At 50.3% G+C, this 26869-nt stretch overlaps 1 protein-coding gene across 3 annotated transcripts in view; it reads right to left on the reverse strand.

The window, feature by feature from the left end:
* The window catches only part of ATP9B (ATPase phospholipid transporting 9B (putative)), a 225117-nt gene that overhangs the window by 66482 nt on the left and 131766 nt on the right, over window positions 1-26869 (reverse strand). For all 3 annotated transcript variants that reach the window (XM_032872196.1, XM_032872197.1, XM_032872198.1), the window contains one exon: window positions 10208-10368. In XM_032872196.1, the coding sequence (XP_032728087.1) occupies window positions 10208-10368 (161 nt within the window). The remainder of the gene's footprint in view (window positions 1-10207; window positions 10369-26869) is intronic.

A 26869-nucleotide genomic window follows, 5' to 3' on the forward strand; every position in this document is an offset into this window, starting at 1 on the left:
CCTGAAGAGGGACTCCAGCCGCTGGGGCCCAACGTACAACTCTACCCCCCCGAGGGAACAGAAGAGATCGCCCAAGGCCACAGCAAGCATGAGGCATCCTCAAGGCAAGAACGCCAGGCTCTAGAGCCTGAAGCCGCCACCTCCGGTACACACCAGCTCTCACGGGAAACGGTGAGGACAGTGTTTGGCTTTCTTGTAGCTTCTGACTCTGAAGTCGGTTTTAGACACACAGAAGTAGCAAAACCAGGGGGGTTCCTGGGTGCTGCCCCAGTCGCGACACCTTTGGCCTGAAGCACTCTCTCCCGGCAGAGCTGATGTTACGGCACAATTATGTCACACGCAGGGTTCACTCGGCCTCAGCCACGTTTTACACATACTCTTCTGCTTTCTGTGTTCCAAGGACAGGTTCGTGTCACGCCCTGTCACCATCACAATCAGACGGTTCCAAGAGGCTTGCGCACTCCTCGGGTTAACCCCCAACGGCAGCAGCGGCCCACACCCCGAACCCTGGCCACCGCTGAATTGACCATGATGATTTTCTAACTTCAAGAATGTCTTATAAATGCCGAGTTGTTCTGTGTATCAAAACTTCATTCCTTTCTATTACGGGACAGTAGTCACCGTACAGACAGACCAGTTTATCTACGTCACGTTACGTTAACGTCACCTACCGTCCCCTCAGTTTGCCATTGTTATAGTTGTACCCTGTTGTTAAAAGAAAGTCTGCCGCATTCTCAAGAATAAAGTTTATCACATTTGGGACCTGAAAATTTTACCTACCCTTGGAGAGTTTTGTTAACAAAGCTACTCGGACACTTTCATTCCAATTTGTCTGTCTTTATGCAAAACTGCAAGAAAGTTCTGTGATCTTGGGTAACGGCAGGTTATCCTATCTGAACTACTGCTCCCACTGAAAACAAGAAATACTGTATAAAATATTTTTCCTATTTCTTAAAAGAAAGAACTGACTGGATAGTGAGGAGTTTCCCGGCTGAACCCTCCCCGGGTTCCACGAAGGTGAAGGAAGTGCCAGTCAGCAGGCCGACTTTCCTTTCAACAGGCTGCGTGTAAGGGCGAAAACAAAGACCGGACCATCAACAGGTGCAGGCCCAGCACGAGGCCCTTCTTTCCACGGGAGGCAGGGCTGTGAGGGCTACGCTGTCACCCTGAGGGGAAAGCTGGAAAGCGAAATACCCGTGCGTGCAGCTGGCAGGCTCGCGCGACTCAGTGACTGGGACTCTCTGGTTTGCAGGAAAATGTTCTGAGGCAGGTGGGACCTCCAAGCACACTGCAGAGGCACGTGGACAGTTTCCAGAGAAACAAAGCTCTGGTCTTTGACCTCACATTACTCCTATAATTAGCCTTTTAAATATAATTACCGAAGAAAATTCCCACCAATAAACCAAAAACAAAACACAACAACAAACAGCACAACACCCAGGAAACAGTGTACTCGAGTGACAGCCAGAGCGAAAAACAAGAGAAAAGGACTGACAAAAGCAGCAGATCCCCCACGAGACTGACACAGACTGTAAAACAAGGAAACATACAGAAAACTAGGAAGATATTTGCAAGAAACAGGCAAACATAAAAGTGAATAAATCAATGTGATAAAGATACCAAACAGAATTTCCTGGACCAAAAAGTATCAGTAACAGAAATTAAGAACTCCACTGGTTTGACAGCGGCCTAGACACAGCCAAAGAAGAGATCAGCAACTTGGAAGTTGGGTCGTCGGAGAAGATACAGAATGGGGAATGAGGACAGAAGGTGGAAAATAGGGAAGAAAAGGAGAAACAAAGAGTGGGGTTAGGACACTGAACAAATCTCACATTCACGTCCTCAAAAGAGAGGGGACAGAGCAGTATATAAGGAGACAACAACCCTGTTTCCTGGGATAGGAAAGGAGTGATTCACAGACTTGAGCAATGCACCAAATCCTAAGCATTATACGAAAAGCAGCTTCCATCCCCACACAGCGTGTCTGAGCACAGAGCAACAACAAGGAGTAGGTCGGAAAGCCACTGTAGGGTGGAGGGCACCGAGGAGCAGAGGCCCATGGATGCCTGCCAGTGGAGGCTGCGGCCGGAAGGCAACATGGGGCATATGGGTGGAACGGTTTCACGAAGGGAAGCCAAACAGAAATCTAGGGTGTTCCCAACAAAGCCAGAGTAAACAAAACAATACATTTCTGACAGAAGGAAAGTCACTCTACATGAAAGGCCTGAGGTGTAGGAAGAAATGAGGAAATACGATACACTGAAATGTACAGGGAATGTGCAAAACAACAGTATCTTTGGGACTTAAGAACGACTCAGATTAAAGTACATGACAAAAATGGTACAAGGTCGGAGGGTGCAAGGAGGTAAACATTACTCCAAGACAATGTGTACAGGAAGTGACCACCTGTGGGTCTGAGAGAGAATAATGCTCTCAGGTCACAGGCTAACTATAAGAACAAATACAGCTTAAAACCTTCCAAACTAGTGGAGAGAAAGTGGAATTATAAAAAATTCTAAGTAAAATGGTGAGACAGGATGAAAATATAGAATAGAAAATATAGAAAATATAGAAAAATATAGAATATTTTATAGAAAATATAGAAAAATATAGAAAATATAGAAAAAATAAACCAGAAATACAACAGAATCACATAACTGTGTAGGCAGCGTTTGTCAGAGTAGGTAAAAATTAAACGTAACACACACACACACACACAGAAGGGAAAGTGCAAAATGGAGCAAGCCAAGCCAAGCACATCACACCCAGCAGGCACGGCTACATGAGCATAACACAAAGCAGAATTTAACGCAAAAAGCTTTCCCAGAGGGGTGCCTGGGTGGCTCAGGGGGTTAAGGGTCCGACTCTTTCAGCTCTGGTCTTGTCAGAGGGTTATGGGGTCAAGTCCCAAATCAGGCTCCATGCTCAGGTGGAATCTGCTTGAGGATTCTCTCCCTCTGCCCCTCCCCCATTCTCTCTCTTGAATAACTCTTTAAGAAAAAAAGCTTTAGCAGAGATCAAGTCACTTGATAATGAGAAAATGCTTAACTCAGCAAAAATATATAACAGTTTAAATCTGTATACATCTGATACCAAAGCCACAAAATAAATAATTCCAGCAACAGAACTCCAGGAAGAACAGATTCCCAACACCAATGAGAGATTTCCACACGATGCTTAGCAAGTGAGAGAAGGGAGAAAAGCTAGCAGGGGTGCAGAGAAACTAAAGCACAAGATTAACAATCTCGGCCTCCAGATATGCCCATATTCCAGCAATCCAGCTCCCAGGTTTAAGTCAACTAGACATCCAGCCCTACAACGCATCTCAGCTAAATTCATCTGAGATGAAGGTATATTCTTTGAAACGACATAAAAAACTAAGTATGAACACAGATAATAATTAGAAAATGCAAATACACTTGTAATAACTACCGGTCAAAGAAGAAATCACAGTGGAACCTAAGGGATATTCTGTACCTGACAGTAACAAAAACACCACCACAGAAACGTCTGGAATGTAGCCAAAGCAGTATTTCCGTGCGAATTTATAGCCTCAATGACATATATTCAGAATGGGAAAAAAAGGCTGAAAATTCTAGTAAAAGTCGGGCAAGGTTTCTATGGAGAAATTTTTTTAAACTTCAAGATACTGCAGAAGACCTAAAAAATTAAGAGAGATATGTTGGGGTGCCAGGGTGGTTCAGTTGGTTGAGCAGCTGACTCATGATTTTGGCTCAGGTCATGACCTTGCTCCATGCTCGGAGTCTGCTTAAGTATTCTCTGCCTCTGCACTACCCCCTCTTGCTCCCTCCCCCTCTCCCTCTAAAATAAATAAATATTTTTTTAAAGATTTTATTTATTTATTTGACAGAGATCACAAGTAGGCAGAGAGGCAGAGAGAGAGAGAGAGGGCAGCAGGCTCCCTGCTGAGCAGAGAGCACGATGCGGGACTTGATCCCAGGACCCTGAGATCATGACCTGAGCCGAAGGCAGAGGCTTTAACCCACTGAGCCACCCAGGCGCCCCTAAAATAAATAAATCTTAAAAAAAAAAAAAAAGTTGAGACATGCTAGATTCATGGCCTGGAAAATTTAGTATGAAATGCAAATGGCCAGCGAGAACAAGGGTACTCCTGAAGAACACAAGGAGGAAAGGCCCCTTTCTAGAAACCACTAACTCAAGACAAAGCGGCGAGAGTTCCAGTAGTTTGTTCTTTGCTCAGGAGTAGACAACCCCCAAAGGGAACAGCACAGGAGACCCAAAGAAGCCTGTGCGTGTCTGAGTCCTAGTGTATGACAGAGGAGCTCTAGTCACTAGGGAACAGTCCTTCCGACAAGGGATGCTGAGACAACTGGTGTGGAAAACAGTGATACCTGAAGATCCTGTTTCACACTATTAAAAAAAACCATCACTTGCAGCGGTCAAGGACAACCCTGCTATGCTTTTAGAAGCTAATGCAGGAGGACAGCTCCATTGTCCGGAGAGTGGCTCAGGACGGCTTCCTAAACAACATACGGACAGTGACAACCAAGAGCAAAAAAGACTTAAAATCTGACTATGCAAGATTAATACTTTCTTATAACTGCACCAACTGTAAAAATTCAAGCTACAGGTTGAGAAAGACTATCCGTACCATGCGGGCTTGAGAAGAACACCCGTATCCTATGAACACGTACAAACTGCCCAGGAGGGCAGAGTACCCCAGGTTAGGAGAGCTGCGGACAGTCTTCTGTGACTGGCTGCTCCGTGCTCTGGGGCTGCACACCTGCGGCCTCTGGAATCTTCCTTTTCCCTGGCAGGCAGTGCCAGCCCGCAGCTGGGCAGCTCTGTGAGCCCACTTCCTGCCTGCTGGATCTGGGGAGTCCGATGGGCTTCTCTCACTGTATGCTGTCTCTGCTGCTTCCAGCCCGAGCTGGCAGTGCTTCTGCTGAAACAGACTCTCAAAACCTCTGTGCGTCTCCTGTGCATGTCATGGGGACCCACGCCCCCTGACAAAAGGCTCCCACACAGATTTCCGCTCCAGGCTCTGGTTGAGATAGCTGAGTCCATGAGTCACAATCATAACCTCTTCAGCAAAAAGCTGTCTAGCCACACCCTTGGCCCTCCTTCCTGTGCTTTCCAAACTGTGCATTTTCGAATACGCGTATCTTTTGCAATCAGGATAGGCTGCAAATTTCTGCCGCCACTGACTGGTTTCCTAGGTCGGAAACGGTCTTTTCCCCAGGCCTTCCCAAGCACGCTAAATGGAGAAGGAATCCCTACTGGAACGTTAAGAGAGTCGACTTCTAGGTTCTGAAGCAAATTCTATACCCACGTTACCTGACATTCTCAGTACTCCGTTCTTGCTGCGCAGTGCTGCGAGCCCTGGGTACTCAGTCCTTCCGGCAGCTAACTGGCAGAATGGGGCCCCCACCAACTGCACGACTTTAGACAAGATGGGCCCACACGTTTCTCAGAAGGGACAGAGTCCTCACCGCCAGCACATTTCTACCGCCATCGCCCACGCACGGCCCTGTGAGGGTAGAAGGCCCCCTGACCCAGCACTGACAGGGCGGTTTTCTGAGGCATCAGCTAGAACGTGACCCCGCACTTGAAAGCATGTGGGGAGAAGAGCTGCTGGGCCAACGCGCAGCACCCTGACGGGGTCTAACTGTGCCCCGAAGAACTGTGGTACTGCGGGTTTTGTCATGAGTGACACAAACAATGCAGGGAACATGTATCCATTTCCATTACGTGACTTAAACTCTGTCATATTTTCCTTAAAAGACAAAGTAAACTAGCAGGTGACTCAAATTATTTGGCAAGAAAAATTTCCATGAAACAGCCTCAGTTTGTTAAATTTGAAAAGCGTTTTTATCAACCAATGGAACCAAGCAACCAACCAGAAACCGACTCCCCGACAGAGAACAAATGGTGGTTACCACAGGAGAGGGGCGCGGCCGGGTGAGGCAGGAAGGGGATTAACCAGTGCAAGCCTCCAGTTAAAAAATAAGGGAGTCACGGGATGAAACGCAGAGCACCGGGAGCCGAGTCGGTAACAGTAATAGTGACCATACGGTCACCGACTTACAGCAGGGAGCGTTTGGTAAGGTGCGCAGCTGTCCAGTCGCTACACTGGACACCGGAAACTAGTGTAACACTGTGCGTCAACTGTATTTCCATTAAAAACATGTGTTATGGGGCACCTGGGTGGCTCAGTGGGTTAAGCCGCTGCCTTCATCTCAGGTCATGATCGCAGGGTCCTGGGATCGAGCCCCGCATCGGGTTCTCTGCTCAGTGGGGAGCCTGCTTCTCTCTCTCTCTCTCTGCCTGCCTCTCTGCCTGCTTGTGATCTCTGTCTGTCAAATAAATAAATAAAATCTTAAAAAAAAAAAAAACACGTGTTAGGTCACTGGAAGAAAAAGCACTTAACCTTCCAAAATTGTGTACTTTGCAAAAAAGGAAATTTTTAAAATCTATCCTTTATTAAACTGAAAAGCATATTTACCAAATATTAGAATGTATTATTATTCACATTTTAAGGAAACTTTGCAAAAGGAAAACAAACTTGGTTGAACTGCATGTAAACACGAATTCTACAGTTTTCATTTCTTCTGCTGAATTGGTCTGCTTGTGTCCTCAAACTGTGAAAATGACGCAAGGTCTCATGCTGAAGCAGGCAGGACACATTCTGGAGCTAGACAGAGGCGCAGGTATACCTCTGTCTAGTAAGTCTCCACACTTGACCGAACACGTAAATACAAACCCGCTGACTGGAAAACCACAAGAAGACAGAAGTGCAGAAACAGTACGTTCCTCATTTTGTAAACAAACCTTTTTTTTTTTTTTTTAAGATTTTATTTATTTATTTGACAGACAGAGATCCCAAGCAGGCAGAGGCAGGCAGAGAGAGAGGAGGAAGCAGGCTCCCTGCTGAGCAGAGAGCCCGATGCGGGGCTTGATCCCAGGACCCTGGGGATCATGACCTGAGCCAAAGGCAGAGGCTTAACCCCTGAGCCACCCCAGGCGCGCCTTGTAAACAAACTTTCGACGTCTATACAGGCTAAATAAAAAAAGGTCTACGTGTAAATATCGGTATATTTACATATACATAAATATGCACATTAATATTTACAAGTCTGTATACGTACACATTTCTGAAAAGCCTTATAGTCTTTACCAACAGTAAAATTGCAGAAAATATATATTTCTTTCCCTTGTTATTAGGTATTATCTAATTTTTTACTACAAATATATATATATACAACTGAAATTAAAAAAAAAGAAAATCGGTATCGGCTTAAAATTGGTTATAATGGGGGCGCCTGGGTGGCTCAGTGGGTTAAGCCTCTGCCTTCATTTCGGGTCATGGTCTCAGGGTCCTGGGATCGAGCCCCGCATCGGGCTCTCTGCTCAGTGGGGAGCCTGCTTCCCCCTCTCTCTCTGCCTGCCTCTCTGCCTACTGTGATCTCTCTCTCTGTCAAATTATAAAAAAAAAAAAAATCTTTAAAAATCCTTATAATGTATTATATCTCATAACCGTGATTCATTTTTCTTGTTAATTTGATAAACGGAAAAGTGTCAAGTCTTTTTGTACTGTCATGCTGAAGAAACTGGAGAGTCCATAGGAATAAAATATTTCATTGAAAAATACAATAAAATTTCAGTGGTTTTCAATGGTTTCCACCAGTTAAATACAGAAGTGCCCTGGAGAAAAGGAACAGCGCCCCCACTAGGCCTTTTGCATTGTATGACAGTCTCAAAAGGCACATCATAAAAACATGTTAGAACGGGCAAAAGCAAAGAAATGAAGAGAAACAAGATTAATGAAAGCAAAATCCCCAAACTAAACCAAACCAAAACAAATGACTAAGGATATAGGTGTTTGCTCTATGGATACGGGAGCGGCAGACTTTTGTTGGCCCTTGCAGAAGGGCAGAGGAGTGTCCCAGCAAGTTAACACGTGTAGTGCCAGTCACTATGGACACAGCCGGGCAAGGGGGGGCTCCCATGGGCAGCGGGGTCCACATGGCACAGTGCGGTTCCTGTTAGGCAGTGGTGGTCACGCTGGGAAGGGGAGTTGGTTCACACCGGGCGGGAGGGTTGGTTCACACTGGGCAGGGGGCTGGTTCACACTGGGCGGGAGGGTTGTTTCACACCAGGCAGGGGCGCTCCCACTGGGCAGGGGGGTTGGTTGACACCACACGGGGGCCCCCTGAGCTCACACCTTCCAGCACTAAGTGCTGCTGGTGCCTAGTGGGCTGTGTGTGGGGTGCTAGGCATGTGGCCTACTCTCCTGTGGGGAACTGCAGAAGGAATCCTTGTAGGCCCCGGATTCGAGTCCGGAGGCTCCGGGGGAGAGCTGTGACACCCATTCAACGCAGGAATGACATCAAGGTCCTGGATCTAGGGAGCAACAAAGCCAAGCCAAATCAGCAGATAAAATCTGCAGAAATGGTTGGCTGCGTGGGTGTTGAGAGTAAGGGAAGGAAGGCTTCCATGCTACATCTGGGAGACATGCCCACGGGTGTGCCACGTCTGGCAGTGAACTCTGTGTTGTATTTACTGTACAAGAGGGAAAACAAGAGCGACGCAGACTTATCACATTTGCAAACTGACTTTCCTTTGGGACCATACTTTCCACATCCTTGCACTGAGAACGTGGTGCGTGTCGTGCACCAGGCTGGCCCTGCCAGGGTGGCAGGAACCCGAGCAGAGGCACTCTGTGCCAGGTTCCACGCACGCATCTGGCCTACAACTGCATCTACGTCCCCGCAGGACGCCAGGCGACATGCTCGGCGCAGGTCGGGGTGTGTGTGTGGGGGGGGAGGGGGACTGTGACCAGGCCTTCGGGCTGATATCGACCAGGACAGTCTCAGCCGAAAGGGTCAGTTCTGGGATGACTCATCAATAGCTCTAGTCTGCCCATTTCCACTTACCCAGTGAGTTTCTGGGGACAAAGATGTGTCACCAGAGCACCCTGCTGGCACTCGCTATGTGTCCATGGGACGACAATGACACCGCAGGACAGCTCGACAGATTGCGTGCACACTCGCAGCTGTTCAGAGCAGGGCAGGACCTCCGGAGCGGGTCCCTTCAGAAAGGGTGAGATGAGCCCTGGGGCACGCCATGCTCTGTTCTCAGCCCTGAGCCCGACGAGGCCTCTGTCCTCACGGAGCGGGTGAGCACAGAACTGCAGACAAGCAAGAGCAAAGAGCAGTGACCCGCGGGGACGGCAGCAGAACTAAAACAGGCTGATGGGACACCAAGTGGCTGGCCAGGGCCTCCCTGAGCACAGGGGCAGCCCTCCCCGGCCAAGAAGGGCCAAGCCCAGCGTGTGGTGTGGCGGTGGAGGGGGAACGCGGGGCTGGAGAGGCGGGCTGGCCACGGGCTGCACGCCAGGTGCTGTCATGGGCACGGTGCCCGGGGACACGCGACAGCTCCGCTTCGGCGATGTCCATAAGCGAGAGACATCGCCTTCAGACAGACCTGTGGAGAAAGCTGGTCTGTAAAGACGCTTTTCTCTTCAGAACGTTTCCAGCCCTGGCAGGAGCGCTCTAGCCTGTCTGCCTCTGTTGTGTGTCACAGAAGATGTTGCTTCCCGCTTCACTCAGGGTTTACTGGGCTCTAACTGCCCACTCACGCCAAAGTGTCCGGTCACAGACATGAAGCATCTTCTACAATGTATTTGTGGAAATATTTTAGAACGGACTCACATCTCTGTACTGCGAATGTTAGCAATTAAACTCAACAGACGCTAATTAAGTATTCACACCCTGATGTCACATAGGATGGGTTATCACTAAGAAATCGTTTGTCGTAAAGACCGCCTCGCTCCTACGTTATTTCACTTGACAGACGCACCGGCGGCTTCCGCCATCTGCCGTAGTGACACGTGTGGATCCAGTGGCCCGACGGTACTGGAAACAAAGTCTATCAGCGGTAAACAAAACCGTTCATGGTTTATCCAGAAACACCTCCCAATTCTTGAACATATTATCAAAACACTCACACAAGGAAAAAGCACGAGATTTCCAGATTACGCTAACAAAATGGACTTTGCCCCCCACAGTATCTTCTACGGAAGCGCGCCTCGTTGCCGTCACCAGCGCTCTCGGCTGCTCCCTCTGCGGCTCTGTGCGGCCTTCCTGCTCTCTGACAAAATAAATGCCCATAAGTCATACTCCGTGAAACCAGCTCTTTGTTTTACCTTAATTCTTACACGTACCTGATGGGGATGATGTAGGAGAGGAGGAGAAGGAACCGAAACAGGTTACGGTACCACGGACCCGCAAATCCTTGTAAGGTTACCATGACGACCGAGAGAGCGACTAGAGCCCCAAACAGTGCTTTGGTCAGCTGGTTGAGTTCAAGGTCCAACAACCCAACCTGAAAGGGACACACAGGATTAGGGCATAACCAGAATGTCCGCAGCATTACAAACTGGGTTACATGACAGTAATGAACGACATCCTCAAACTTCCTCTGGTATGACCATACCTACAACAAAACACAAAATGGTATTAACTCCACTCTTCTCCTAAAAAGCCTCTTAAAGATTTAAGCAGAATTTCTGAAAGGGAGTCACGACCCACAGGGCACTTCCAGAACGGACGTACTGAGACAACCGGGTATCCAGCCAAAACGCACCCAGATCCTTTCTAAAGATGAAAATGCCATGACAACAGACGGGCAGACTGGGACGGGGAGGGGGCGGCGCGAAGGACGCCAGACCCGCTCAGTCTGCGGAGAGGGGACGCGTCTGTCCCTCCGCATGTGCTAACTGACGCTCGGGTGCATCCCATGTAACGGTTTTACGTTCAGACGGAGGCTCCCGGGAACAGGACAGCGTCCGTCATCCCCATCCGCCTGGAGTGTCTCTGAAAAAAACCTTCTCTGAACTAAGCAGAAAAGCAACAGACCAGGTACTAGCTTGAGTGAATACCTTTTGAGTGCGCAGACATCCTACTCTTTAGATTCTCCAGTAAGGTCCACAACCCCAAATTCGTTCTGTGGCTCACGTCTTCGCTGAGCAGAACGTGAGGGGAAGCTATGTCCATGGGAATGAACTCATTTTGGGGTGCATTCTGTGTGGGATCTGGGAAACGGTAAGTAGCGTCTATTCCTCAAGGCACAGGTGCACAACTTTGATCTCGAGCCCCGGCGGTCTGCACACTGTCCCCCCGCTGAGTCGCCTGGTTGGAGGACCACACTGTGTTAGAGCAGTGGGCGGACGCGGGGTCTTGGGCTTTTCAAAAAAGGCTTCAGAACCACTCAGCGGGAGAGTCGGGGTCACACAGCAAGGACATTTCCTCAGGAATCAAAATGTAAGCTCATGTGAGTGCTGGCTCTGCCGCCTGACGGTTCGACCGGGGCCAACCGCACACCCATGCTCCCAGCTGTGAAATGCAGTTAGAGACACGCCCCGTAACAAGACTCAGGGGGTGAAGACGAGGACAGCCCCAGGCACACAGGAAGCCCACACGTGCGTGCTCCTGTTCTCGTTCTTCAAGTCAGAAACACTGCGATCTGAGTCCGCACTTCCCACGTCTGTGGCCTTGGCCTTACCCTGGCTGCTCTCGCTCTCCTCACCCCTGAGCTGGGGCTCCCCACCTGCTCACCAGGTGGGCTCCCTGCCGGCCCTGGGGAACCCACGGTCTCCCCTGGTGATTGCCCACCCTGCCTCCTCCTCACACAGGGGACCCTGACAGGTGACCGAGTCCCCCAGCTACGTCCGCGCGCCACCGTCGGAGCTCCTCCCCAACCTCACACAAACCGCGAAAGACCGTCATTTAAAAAGAAAGCGACTGCCCTAACTTTGATAAAATAAATGATACTCTAATTCTCAAACTCAAACATTTGAGGATAACCGAGCTAATGAATTAGCAACTTGGTTTATTTTTTCGTACTTCTGAAAATCCCCAATTTGGGCCAAAACAAAGTCCGCTCTCCCCACGCCTCGGGCTTCAGTCTGCGTCGGGTTGTGATTAGCACCTGCTACAGGCCGGCACGAGAACACTCCAGTCCGCGTCAGAAAAACACCCAACGTGCTCGGAACGTCCGGGCTGCGACGAAGTCCGCTCATTAAATAAACAGAATTAAATATATTAAATAGTAAATAAACAGGAAGGTCTGCTGAGCTTTCTGCCCGTGCAAGGTGACGAGAAACGGCCCCTTGGGCCTCCAGCGGCAAGAAACAGCCAGTCCCGCAGGAAGAGTAACACCAGCGACAGAATCACAGGACACACAGCCTTCTGTCTGTCCCGCTGCTGCCAGACGCCACTCTGCGGCCTTTAAGAACAGCCTAGAAACACGGGAACCACAGAAGTAACCCGACGCTTGCCCGGAGTGTTGGGCTCGGCCTGCCCACCCACCGGGACCCTGCAGGGTCTGCGTCCGGTGGACCCTCGGGAATCCAGCCAGAGGCCTTGGCTCCGTCCCCAGCCCACAGGCTCCGCCCTCCACCCCACAGGTCCCGCCCCCTCCCGTGCCCCGCCCCCGCCCTGGGAAGACAGTGCCAGGGCCGCGGACTGTGGTGCGGTCCAAACTGAGGCTGTGTCCGGGACCCATGCTCAAGTCTGCGCGTGGCTGCAGGTGCCCTCCGCCCTGCACAAGCGGTCACCTCTGGGCCAGGGGTCACCTCGCGGCCCTCCACCCACAGTGCTCGCACCCTCCCCAGAGGGCAGGCAGGTCGCACGGGGCGCTTGTGGGCTTCTGGAAACTTCCAGCAGGCCTGCCTGGTAAGACCTGCTCTTCCCTTGAGAACCAGGCCCCACAAGGGCCTGCACGGATTTACCAACTGCATTTGAAGAGCCGCCCAACGAGGACAAATACCTCGCAATTTCCGCTACTTCAACTCCTACATAGTTTATGCTTGAATTATTGAGAAAAATAGGTTTCTGGATTAGAATGAAGAAAAATTAAGCTGAGGAAGTAGAGCATGTTTCAAAGCCCAGACCCTTCTGCTGTGACAAAGGAGGCCTGAGTGTCAGGCCTCGCGGAGGGTCAGATGAAGTCATTATTCATTCAGTCAGGGAAAAAAGACTCAATTACCTCAACCCAAAGATGCTATCAATGAATGCAAAGTGCATATTTTACTCTATTCATCCAAATCCCATTAAAAAGTGAAAGGAATGATTTAATCTGGCCTTGCAGAGTTGGTCTTTTTTCTGTAATAAAATAAAGAATCACTGTCTTGCAAAACGCATAACCACTGCCTCACATCTCCCTGCATCCCGGCGGTGAAAGGCTGTAAAAGCTGGGGCAAAAACAGTCAGAAACGAACACAAAGTTTCCTTTGGAAAAATGCCACATACGGACCGACAGGAAAAGCAGCCCACGGCACGCTGCTACGCAGACAACGCCAAGGATTCCCACCTTCCTGCCCGACCGAGACGCTTGGGCTCACCCTCCCGACTCGAGAGCAGCTCAGCCCTGAGGCCCGCCGGGCAAGGTCCTCTCCCAAGCCCTCAGACCCAAAGAGAAGCTTCATCACTTTGAACTTTTTACGTTCCCAGAGTAGGATACAGCTCTGCAGTCTCTCAGGTGGTGCTGGTGGAAGGTTCTTCTTCCTGGAAAATCACTGCAACCGAGCTACAGTATAGAGCACGGTCTAAATTCTCTTTTTTTCTTTTGTCAATTCTAACAAAGTCCAGTTTTAGTTAATAGTTAATATTTTCATACTCATTTCTCTAAAACATGCTTAAAAAGTTTATTCAACTCGCTTAAAATGCAATCTGGACTCTTAAAAATAGAAGTTGATATAAAAACTAGTTAACATAAACTTACAGGTTTTATAAAGAAACCTGGCTGCTTCACTTTTGATGTGATTCTCTTCCTTCTTTAAAAAAATTTCTTGAAACACCTGAGCGGGCCAAATACCTTTTGCTATGATTATAAAACCTTTCCACCCATAAAATATATTATTAATCACTCGAAATAATTATGACTGTATAAGAAAAGGTAAATTAAGTACACTAGCAAGCAATTTTCAACATTTATTGTAATTTCCTATATTAGTAAAGCAAATTTTCTTCTACTTGTCATAATATTTGTTTTATTTGAAACAACTGTGATAACAAAATTAAATACGCTACTGGAAATTTTAATCTCCAAGGGAAAATTTGTGCATAATGTCTAAGACACCACAATGGTTCTGCAAAGGGGCTGTTCTAGGATAATGAACACAATAATTGCCTGTATAATCTAAAATGCTACTAATGGCAACGATCACAAATCCATTTAGCTCCTCTTTAATTTATGTACCAAGTTTTAAATAGCTAATGGTTCTCAGTAAAATAATGGTTTATACCAACAATAAAGGGTAAATACGGTATTCTCCTGCTTAATCAAGAAAAGATCAGTCAGGTTTTTGTAAATGGACGAATGAGAGCCCGCCTTATCTCTGAGACACAGCGCCATCCCATCCATCTCCAAGTTAAACCCCTATCGTGCCACCAAGTCCACCCCAAACTGGAACAAAGGTCTCGTGCTACACAAACTTAGGGAGACAAAAGCACAACGGGCCCTGGCACCCGCAAAGTGCTGACCATATGGTATTAGCCCGGATTAGCACAAAGTGAACATCAAAATGCTTTCCCCATCCTTTTAGAACTCACATTTAGCTTACCTGTTACACTGAGGTATTTTAGAGTAGCAGAACGGTCAGACGGGAAATGTTAAAAAGCCAATTCAAACTCTTGCAAAAAGCTTACTAGTATTTTATTTTGTCCGATATTAACCCTGTACACAGCTCACATTCTGAAACACAGAAAAGCCTCCGATCTCAAAGCCTAACAGCTGATTTACCCAAGACGGCCCGACGCAGGCGCAAGTACAGTGTTACACATGAGACCACTTAGGGGAAAAATAATGTTGCCGTTGTTCATCGTTCAGCAGCCGAACGCCTCTTGGACCATCCCACTGGCTCCTTATCATTCAGAATTCGGATCCTGCTAGAAAACTGAGACAGGGTGACACTTTAACCAAACTGAAATTCTTATTATAAAAAGCACAATCCTTTTAAACATCTTTGAAACAAATCAGCCCTATATTTCCCACTTTCTGTAGACTTTCGAGAAATAAGAAAAAAATTAGTCATCTTCAGACCTTCATTTCTATTGACGTATTTCAAATAACTGAAACGCATATACTAACTTGAACTCCTAAATCTTACAGCAGTAACTTTTCCCGTTTTGGAGTTTAAATTAAAAGTATTAGTTTCTACAAAGTGCTATACGGCCTTTCACTCCTACCCTCCAGTCTGGTTCTTTGCTCATCTTTGGACGTGAACTACTAAGCCTTGAGTGTCTGCTGCACACACAGGCCGGCTGCACATGCACACAGGCCGCACACGCACACAGGCCGGCCGCACACCACGGACGCGTCTGAGTTATTACTGCTCATCGCCTCAGTGATCTGCAAAATAAGCTGCGTCTCTCCGAGCCATTTTAGTCTATTGGCTCAGTAATCTGTGCTTTTAAAAGCTCCCTAAATAAGTATCAGTACAACGATTCTTAATGCTACATATGTCACCTTAATTTTTAAAAATCGAAATGTGTATTTACACAATACACATTTGAAACTTTGTTGTTGGAGGATATCTCATATCCTACATTCCTGCCTGCCGACCAATGCTGCCCGACTCCTCTGTAGTCAGCAACTAAGGCCTCTGCCCGTGCTTCCTACCCAGTTATTACGTAAGACAGTTTTCCATGAATGTTGAACAATTAAAGAGAAAACGCGGTTATTATTTTTTACATGAACAAAAAAGTGCTAGTGGGAGGACGAGCTATTCAGCAAGAAGGGAAGCCACTTGCCCATCGATGGGAGGAACGTCGAGCGTGGACAGGATTCAAGGCGCACCCTCAGTACGCCGGGCTGGCGCAAATCGGGAATGGTGCAGGTAGCCTGTCAGAGCGCATGCCGGCTGGCCGACAGTCAACGTGTGGGTCAGGGTGAAATGGTCCTGAAATCTGCGGACACGCACCTGCCAAGCCTGAAGGGGCCTGAGCGCCCAAGGAAGCTGTCTGGTCCAACGACTGACCCTGCTGATCGCGGGAGAAACTGCAATGCTGGCTTTTGTGTCTCCGATACAACACACATCCTCTCAACAGGGTACTTTTTACAGCTGACAAAAATGCCAGAAAACTGCAGACTGTCTAAGAACATCTGTATACACACATGCGTGCACCTCAGATTTGTCTGTGTAAAACGGGGCTTGCTATCCGCTCCTGCAGGGCGATGCGGTCACGCTGCCTCCTGTCCGGCAGCTCCGACTGTCCTATTTAGAACGTCCCTAAAGTATAACCAGCATATCAGAAATCATCAAATTTAAAGCAATAGAGTGGCTTAAAGATAAGTGGTAAATTTAATTTTTAACATTACAAGTATTTCATATACTCCTGTATGCAACTTGGGACACATCAACGACATATTTAAAACAAAAGTGAGTCTGTACAAACAAGCAAAACAGCCTGGAACGATCTGCATGTGTCGTGCGTACTCCATGCACAAGCGACATCCCCGTCCGGCACTGAGTATTAAGAAAACCCCGATTTCCTAACGTACCGTACTCTTCATCTTACTTCACAACAGTCCAAGTCATTTATTTGAAAGTCAGGGACATAAGACTAACATGCACAGGCCAGGGCTTCCCGGAAAACACCAGGCGGGCGCTGCCGTCACGGTTCGTGTTACTATCCTGCTGCTGCTTTTACCCTAAGACTCCCGGCTGGGAGAGACCCCGAAAACGAAGGGATGACGTGTTGCCGTCGAGCCGGCAGGGGGCGCTCGTGTTTGATGCTTTTCTCCTGAATCCTGAAAGCCTGCTTTTTTGTGAGCAGAACCTCCATCGCTCGTTGAACCAACTCCGCACAGTGAAGGCAGGTTGTGTACAGATTTTTTTTTTTTTTTGCCAAAAAGGGTTACCCTAAGCATCTATTTTTGCCATGCAGAATTCAAGACAGAATTGCTAGACTTACAGGAGGGGAATTTCCTGAAGGAACTGCACCGTCCCGGGAGCAGATCGCGCACCCGCAACGCGTCCAGAACGCTGCGCTCATCCGCACCGGACCGCGGCACCACGGCTTCTGAGGATTTCCATCTGTTACACAAACTCAGTCAATAAAACGGTAACAACAGCTTACAGTGACGGCTTCAAGACCCCGCACATATTTACCGCAGTTTTGTGCTAACGGTGTAGGAAGCCACCCATGTTAAATTTAAAATTTAAACTTTAAATTTAAATTTTAAAAAATTAAAAAAAAAAATTTAAATTTAAAATTTAACTCACCAATTTAAAATAATGACTTCTATAACCTAAGCTATCCACGGACACCGGAAACCTTAACATCCAACATCATTCACGGGGCTGGAATTCCAGGTCACGCCTTTGGATTTCAATGTCATTGAATGAGCAGCTGATTTTGGTAATTATATACTTAACAGATACCCTACAAATTGCATCAACGTACTCTCAGATCCTTACTATCTACAAACACAATCCCCAAGAGTTTGGGGTCTAGCAATGTTGTCATTGTGTTTAAAAGACAAAGCCTAGAGGGATGTGGGAGGAGGGACAGAACCCAGGTCACAGGTACAAGAGGCACCTCACGCCCAGGGGCTCGGCCCGCGGTAACACCGGACACTCTTGGGATTTCTTTGTTTCCTAGCAACACGAAAATCAGATTTTTCTAATAATAACTCTAAATGGTACTGATACTCTTACAGAAAGGCTTTTATTAGGCCCCTGAAGAGCCAAAGGGGAAACCGTGCTTCCCGCAGAGGGGGTTGGGGCGCCACGCCAGCCTCTCCCACCGCCTCTCGCCACCAGCCTGCAGGGGCGAGGCCGGACCGCCGGAACAGTCTTCTTCCGGGAGACCTGGGCGTGTGTGCGTTTTACTTCCTCCGCAGTGTGTCCAGTCCTGTTTTAAATATCTTGTGTGTATTTCAGAAACACCCTGAAACATGCCCGTATTTGCCCAGATCGCGCTCGTACACCAGTGCCGGCTGGGAAGCCGTGCCGCACCGCTGAGGGCGCAGCCACACCCGCACCAACATCTGCGCCCCGACTGCGTGTTAAGGAAATCACACCCCCCAGCCAGGATCGCCGCCGCGTCCTCCAACTGCCGAGCACCACGACCGCTTCCCCTCAGGAAACCCTCTGAACTCTTCGTGAGGACCTGGAGAATAATCCTGCAGTCCCTTTCTGATATCCCGAAACTGAGGTGTTGAAGGACTTATTCTGGTGAGCAGCTTGGAACTGCTGGGCCACAGGTGACAGGAAAAGGCTGGGTGTGGGGGGGCTACGGGCCACAGCGAGGACTGGCGTCCACAGGATGCACGGGGCCGACGGGGGGGGGGGGGGGGGACATGGCCGGAGCAGCCGCTGGCCCTGGGACCTGCCTGGCACTGCGCCACGAGAGCTGCTTTTTGTTCCTTTTTCAAAAAGCAACTGTACATAATGGGGGGGGGGGCATTCCACCTGGTTTTCTTCCCCTTATAAACGTTTGGTTAAGGAAATGGTTCAAGTTTTACTAGTAAATGAGGGCATTAATTTTCAATGAAACCATAATTTGCAACCTGAGATCCTTTCTCGTAAGAGGTCACAATACAGGGGAGCCTGTAGCTGCTCGGTGACCAGCCTCCAAACGCTGCATCTGAACGCCTGCTCCCGTCAGCAGCAAATGCACGCAGGGGTGGTTAGTGTGGGGAGTTCTCCGCCTTCGTCAACAGTTTCCGCGGAACTGCTGGATTCCAGAAAGTCCTGGAGTCCGACACTGAGTGCAGCCTGTGGAGCCGCCAGGTCAAGTCCCACACCCTGGGGCGGGGAGGGAGGACGGTGAGCGGGAAAAGGACGCGGGGCCGCCCTAGCGGTGCGTCTCGCTTAGCAGGGCTCCACGCGTGAGCCCCTTCTAGCAGCCCCGCGGGGACCTGCGTGACACCGCCAGCTGCACGTCACACGAAGGCTGCAATGGTGTCCGGCCACGCGTCACTGTCTCCCCTCCATGTTTCGTAGATGACTGTGTAAGTATGCAGGAATTTATGGACCATTTAAGGTCTCTGCCCCAATCTCCAAACATCCGGCACCTATCGTTACATAAACCACTCAAGAGTGCTTTTAAATCAAGAGTCGTTAGCTGGCTTGACAAGACCTATGACGGAGATATTTACTGGCCTGCAAGCCAGGAGCTCGGTTCACAGAGCTCGTGAAGCTCCCTGGTAATGAGACGCACGGCTCCCGACCGTGCCCGTGTCAAGCACAGGGGAGACCCGCAACACACCTGAGACCAGGGTCTCAACCGTCGCGGGATGACACTGTCGTGAACTCGGGGACTCGTTTTGCCCCTGCTCTGTGCACCCCCTTGGTCAGCATGAGCAGTGAATGACCTCCTTGTGTGGCCAACGAAGAATTACAGAGAGAGAGACACCAGCGGAGAGTGGCCGGTCGGTCTAACATCTGACTTTCAGTCAGTCCGCAGTTATGATTTACATTCTGGTTTTGCAAGAAAAAATGTAATTTAGCAGATTTGCTAAAAATTTTAAATGACAAACTGGAAGTAGCTGAAGAAACTTTCCATCTGCTTTACCTCCTTTATTATGAAAACCACGTAAGAGCTTCCTCAGTGGTATCTTGGCAAAATGTAACACTATTTTAAACATCTAAAATTTTTGCGTTACTTTAGGTCTTCAAAGACATTTTATGAACCATTTCATACTTAATGGCTTGTAAGCAATCCCAGGAGTTAGGAATTGTGTGAAAAGTTGCCCAGATTGACAGATAAAGTGAAAAGGTCTGTATTAATTTCCAAATAAAGAAATGCATGGTGCGCTATCTCACGATGATTACACTCTAAAGTACCAATTAGAACGCGTCAGAAACCAGAGCAAGTTGACACTCTACAATAAAGCAAATAATTTCCAGTTGGAGGGGCAGAAAATGTTAATATGCAATGTTCAAGACTACAAGAATCTTTGTAAAAGGAAGTAGCTAATAAGGTTTAATGATGCATGTCAGGAAGCCACAGTATGTAGGGAAACACAGCTGGCTTCATTTTGTAAACTATCTGATATACACATCTTTCTAGCTCGCGATTATCAGCTGTGCCAGTGCCACGGGGGACAGTTTAGCCTTCACATCAGGGCATTCTTCTTGTTCCCTAATTACAAGTAAAAGACATTAATATAATATGGTGCTAGAGGCGAGTGCCCTGACTGAAGTTCACCCGCTCACAGAAGAGGAGTTAGGGAAGTCTTGCGTGAAATGCCGTGGAAACCACCTTACCAGCCTAAACAGGCCACTAAGGGCTAGAACCCTTCAAACAAATGCTAAAACAGACACAGTGCCAGGATTTAGTCGATTAGTTCCCTTCCTCAAACGCTCACCATCATTCATACCTTGTGCACGAAAACACAGACGAACCTCCACATGCTTGTACTGAGAAACGCCACAGCCCGTGGCCGTGCCCCCCTTCCAGGGGCGCGTGTGCGCGCGGGGGGGACCCTACTCCGAAAGGCCGTATGCGTCCTGATCACACACGCTCGGCTCTGGGGGACGGCAACCTGCAGGTGACAGCAATTAGGAGCAGATGACAGAAACACTGAATCTGTACCAGATGGCAGCCAGGGCCACTGAAGCCAGCAAGGCTTCCACAAGGAAACCCCGTGTCAGGCAGCTATCAAACGTACAAGCTCTTAGACACAAATTAATTATTCAGCCACCGGAAGACAACTGCTAGGTCACAACACTAATATCAAAATGCTGTTAAAGCACTCGCAGCCACTTATTTTAAATGTAATTACACATATTAGCTGCTAAAAACAAGCATGCCACGTGATGACGAAAAGGTCGCCCTAAACTAAAAGAGCTAAAATTCTAGTAATTAGTGAATTGTCTTATGGCAGAATATACTCCCCAGGTTCTCCCCTGGATGAGGCTGTTTATGGCAGAAGCCGGGAACGGCCACGGCCAAGGGGGTCTGCACAGAGAGCTCCCCGGGCCTCAGCGGCCCACGGACAACACACGTGACACAGCCGGAAGAGGGCCCGGGGTCGCGGCTCCTCAGCGATCTGAGAAGAGTCTCAGAATCCTGGAGGTGGTCTGTCAGGCCTTGGTGCTCAAAAATAAAGTCTTACGACAGAGCAGCCAGGCCGATGTGAGGAGACAAGTGGCAGTAAGATTTCCGAGTGGCTGTGCCACCTCGACTGGGGGACGGACCCACCGTGAGCTGGTTTAACACTGGAGTTCGTCTTGCTATGTTCTACCTGAAAAAAAGATGCAGGCAACAAAACATAAATGCACACGTACCTGGTTTACTTTAATGAGCGTAATTCCACACTAACCATGAACATAAAATAGTTCATTTCCGGCCTGATTAACTTCTGACTTCCACGACCTTGCCATTCCCACCCAGCACAGTTTTACATGTGCTGCCGCGGGATTCCCGTTGCGGGTGTTTGTTGCTCCATCACAGGTCAGCACACCTGGCTGACCGCCTGAGAGCTTCAGTCTCCTCTGGTCTGGCTTCCTGGGCCGGACGCAGCCCGACTGCGGACGCTTCCTGGGCCCACTCATGTGCACCTCATCTCCGTCCCCTCTGGTGACACTTCCCGCTAACGACACACACTTCCAGCAGGTCCATAAAATAAAGCCCGGTCAAATCTTGATTATCAATACTTCTCTTTACTGTTTTTATTTAAATGTGGTAAAACTTGCTGACACGGCACCACCTACTTTGGGGAAAGTACAGAGTAAAGAAAATGATTAACCAAAATGACTACCAAGAAAGTAAAGAGTCAACAAAGCAAGTCTTTTACCCGGCAGCAAAGTAATCAAAGGACAAATACCCCCGCCACCTGCCTGTTCTACCTCAAAGTTTTCCCTCCCACACCCTAGTGGGTTCTACCGAGCTCCAAGCAGGGACGGGCGGGGTGTGTGGAGCCCCGAGGGTCGGGCAGGAAGGTGTCCCCCAAGAGCCAGGGTGAGGGCACGTGGAAATGCAGGCCCGAAGGACTCTCAGAGACGCACTCCACACCCCGCGTCCTTCAGCATCTCTCAGAGCTGTGACAATTGCTGATTAACTGTCCTTACGAAACGATGCTCTTAAGAGAACAGCAAAGTGAGACACATATTCCTCCTACAGGACAATCATCCAACTTACACGAGCGCATTCAGACCCCAGGAGAAGCTGCCGCGGATGCTCAAGTGCGGTCTGGTCATCAGATTTCTCTTAAACAATGATCCACCGCAGGTAAGCTAATTTTTCTTCACTTTCCTTTCAAAATAAATATGACAAGATGGTAGGAAATGGCACCATAATGACTAGAATTTAAACGAATTAATTCTTCCCAGGCTATTTTAAGTACCTGTAAAACCCAGCAGCGCACCCCGTCTTCCCAGCCGCCCATCACCGCGACAATAGCTCCAGGCAGGCCTCGGCACACGTGCCTTCCCAGAGCTCAGGGGCTCGCGCTTCATCCTGGGCCCCGCTCCCCGAGCACGGTACGTGCGCGCAGGGATGCGTGCACAGAGGCTGCGAGAAGGGCTGTGATGTCACGTGGCCTGGGTGCAAATGCACCATCTTTGTTCCCTCTGCAGACGCGCAGCCGGTAGCCGACTGGGGCAGCGCTGACACGGGCACCATGGGCGGGCGCGCGGGCAGAGTGCTGCCTTTCCAGCAGTCCGGCCATCGGACGCTGTTCCAAGGGGAGGTACGTCTGGGCCCGCCGGGGTCTCTGGCAGAGAGGCGCACCCCGTCCCCTCAGGGCCCTCCGCACAGACGAGCCGGGCTGCCTGCCTGGGACACCATCCTCGAACCTCTGTAGCCGGGCCCACGGCTGGTACATGGGACTTGCTCACTGAAGCCCGCCGCCACCACCCCTGCTCTTGCTGAAGTCACGACGATGCGTTTACTTCTCTGATCGATCTGTTTCAGATCCGAGCAAAAATGCTGTTAGGGAAAAGCCAACGTGGTGCCGCAGCTCTTCCCCTCTTGAAATCCAATCATCAGGACAGCGTCCTCCAACAGGAGGGCCTGTGGGCTGCTAGCGCCTCCGCCTCTGGTCACACACGTCACCGTCTCAACAGCAGAGGGACAGGAAGGAAGGCGGATCGCACAGCCTGTCCGCCAAGCTCGTGAGGGGGCAGGCGCAGAAGAGTGGTTCGGGCCTGGCCAGGACGGTCGGGGCCGCTGTGTCCGCGCTACTGAGGAACTAGTACTGGCCTGGCCAAGTCTGTGAGTCAGCGGGGCTGCAGGGAGAACTGGACTTGGCCCAGCATCTTCAGGGTGGCCGCCCCACCACTCCGTCCTCACGCGGCAGTGTGTGGAGTCCGAGTAAAAACGGCGGCACCGACCTGTTCGGGTCATCCTGCACTCTGGCCTCGCACAGCAGCAGCCCAAACGGACAGAAAACCGCCACGTGCTTCTGTGAGCCTCTGAGCCACACATCAGGGACCCACCATCTCCCTGCCTCACTGAGATAGGAAGTGGCTTCCCCAGGGCCCCGAGGTGGTGGCCCCAGCACAGTCTTGTGCTACGGGTCACCAAGCTGCTCATTTAAAAAACTATCAGCCAAACACCGAAACGAAATGTTTTTGAGGGGTGGGGCAGAAGAAGAGAGAGGATGTTAAACACGCCAGTGTGGGGCCTGACCCAGGGCTCCATCCCACAACCCCGAGATCATGACCTGAGCCAAAATCAAGAGGGAGTCGCTAAACTGACTGAGTCCTCCAGGCGCCCCAAGACAGTAAATTTTTGAGACAACGCTCAACATGGGACTGGGACCTGTAATTAAAATGCAACGTATGCATTTAATATTTTTAATGGGAAACCAATTTGGGAATAAAAGCCTTCACGGCAACTCCGTATGTGTGGTTTTTACGATGTTCAGTTAGCCGCTGTGCACCCATTCGCTCTGGACGTAGCGTTCAATGACTCATCGTCACGTGAAACACCCAGTGCTCCTCGCAACAGGTACCCTCCTGGGTGCGGCCGTACCCTCACGCGGCAGTAAGGAGAAAGCGACATTTTAAGAAGATAACAACTGAAACAGCATCAACAAAATCTAACTACCTAAAACAAAACAAAAAAAATTGAACAAAAGGTGTGTGGAGCTCTACAGAGAAAACTCATAAAACATTATCGAGAAAATCAATTCATACCTGAAGAAACAAAAAGGGATACGCAACATTCACCCAAACTCTGTGGACAGTGAATGCAACCAACCCAACTCCCCACAGTAGCAGGAGAGGGCTACCCGGACACAGGAACCGCGCACGCATCCACTGCACGTGCGTGTGGGACCCAAGCGGTGCTGCCACGAAGGCAGGACAGACCTTCAACGTGCTTCGGGGCCCACGGATGTCTACATGGGGAAACTAGAAACTGTCCCATCTTCACAGGAAACATAAAACCCAGTTCCAGACTTACAGAAATATGAGGAAGGTAACACAGAAACTTCTAGAAGACAGTATCATCACGACCCACGGCACAGAAAGATTTCTTAAACCACAAAAAGAAAAAAAATTGGATTACATTAGAATTAAGAATTACTATTTATCAAGACACCACAAAGAGCAGGAGGAGGCAGAGAGAGTGGGAGGAAGTCGTGCCCTGACGGGCCGCGCGCTCAAAGCAGCAATGTGTACAGGGAGCTCCTACGAGACAGAGAGGAGGACGAGCTGCCCACGGGAAAGACAGTTAAGGACGCCCACACGTAATTCTCAAACTGCGATGCCTGGGCAGACGATAAACCCACGAAGGAAGCGCAACCTCACTAGTAGTCAGGGAAATGGCGACAGGAACACGGTGGCACCAACACACACCCACTAGAATGCTGGAACTGGGGAAAAATGGACAGTGCAGGTGCGCACAAGGTCCCAGAGGAACTTGAACTCCCACCACTGGGAGGAATGAAATCGGGTGTGCTCGTCGGGGAAGACTAGAGTCACGTGAAATGAATGCAGTCGCGCCTTGGGCCCGGCAACCTCACTCCTCAGGCGGCCGCCCAAGAGAGCTGTATCTGTGCGCACCCAGACATACGCACACCAACGCCGTAAAGGCCAAAGGTCCCCCGAACGCAGAAGGCCGCGTCACACGATTATGGTTTACTCACGTCATGGACTCGTGCACAGATGTGGCCGTGAGCAGAGCGCTGGGACCTGCTTCACACGTGAGCAGGTCTGTGCCGCAGAAGCCAGACCCAGAGGAATGTCTCTCACGCAGCTGCCATTTTGGGTTAACTTCACGATCCAACAAAAATAGGTCGGTTACATAGGGGAGGACAGTGGCCATTCTGGGGGAGGAAAGGGCAGGGGACGGAAGCTTCTGGAGTGCGGGTGAAGTTCCACTTCCTGCCCCAGTAACGGACTAGGACGGCGCGCTCACCTCGTGAGGACCAGGCCCGCTGGCAGACTACTGTGCGCTAACAGAAAATCAAGACACTGAAACAGAAATGAAGCATCATTCCTGTTGTCACACAAAACGCAGGGACTGAGGAAAACCTTCATGCTGAAGCGGACACTGCCCCAGCGTGAGACGAAGGGCTGGTACCAGACACGTGCAGGGAGACTCCTCCAGAGGACAAGGCAATACGTGTGAGCTGGATCGAGTGCCGTAAAGGAGACAAGGAAAGAGCGTTTCTGAAAACTGCAGAAGCGGAGTTCGCATCTCGTGAAGCAGCACACACAGCCGTCCACGGCGCCCCACACGCCCACGGAGTCCACCCGGCCCAGCCGAGGGAGGCCCCCACCCGAGATTCCAACCCAGCAGGGCCAGGAGGACAGAGCCCGCGGGCCGGTGCAGGGGCGCTGCTGCAGAGGCCTGGCGGCACACGGTGCACATGCAAAGGCACACGCACACGCACACAGCCCTTCCTGCTGGCGGAGCTGGGCTTCTGGGAGGGGGACTGGGACGACAGCAGAGGCCAGAGGGCTTGCACGCTCTAAATGTCTAAACCGTGTGACCGGGTTAAGCACAGAGCTATCTCCTCCCTGCCAGGCTCTGGAAGAGTCCAGCCAGCCCACCAGCGGGGCTGCTTCTCCCCTCAGGCTGCTCAGAACATTCCGGGAGCTTGCCATCTGCCACCTGCCTTGGCCAGGAGTGAGCTGCTGCCCCGGGCACGGCCTGCCCTGGTGGGCCACGGTCTGCACCTTCCCCGAGCCGGTGCTCTTCCTCTCTCTGGGCTCTGTCGGGGTTCCCTCCTCCGTCAGCTTGTAATCTCAACGGGGCACACATGCCTGTAGACTTTGTGGCCTCGGCCTGGCTTCTGGGTTGAGCTTTGGGATCTGCGGTTTGGTGTCTGTCACTGAGGCCGGCTCCAGCCACGCATCTGCTCTGTCCTCTCTGGCAGCTGTCCCCGTAACAGGCGCCTCACACCTTCTGAGACTGCCCCTCGCTTCCCGGAGGCTCTGCTCGAGGCTTCGGCTCCCTCCGTCGTTCTCGTTCCCTTCTCATCTGCGAAGTTCCTTCTGCCGTGGTTCCCGCCAGTGGGGCACAGCCCAGTGAGCAGCTCGCGGCCCTGCTTCACCCGCAGCGACCCTTCTGGTCCTGTCTAGAGCGTGCCATCCGCTCTGCCACAACGTCAGCTCTTCCGACCGGAGCCGGGAACATGCTGACCAAGCAGCTGCCGCAGCCCGTCCGCTCCCTCAGGGACCTGCACCCGCCGCCAGTCCGGTCTCGAGTCCGCTGTTTCTTCGCGCTGTCTCCCCAGCTGTCAGCGCGTCTCATGCCTGTTCAAAGCAGGGCCTGACGTACCGGGCAACATGAATGGCTGGGGGGCCTCCTGTGCAGGAGCTCAAGGTGCCCGAGACCCTCTGGTGTCCTGGCTCCGCGTCCCCCACCGGCTCGGGCTGCTCAGAGCGGCTTGGGGGTGTCTGCCCGCAGCTCCTCCA

This window comes from Lontra canadensis, unplaced genomic scaffold (genome assembly GCF_010015895.1).
Source record: "Lontra canadensis isolate GAN:19392208 unplaced genomic scaffold, GSC_riverotter_1.0 scaffold44, whole genome shotgun sequence".
Taxonomy (NCBI): Eukaryota; Metazoa; Chordata; class Mammalia; order Carnivora; family Mustelidae; genus Lontra; species Lontra canadensis.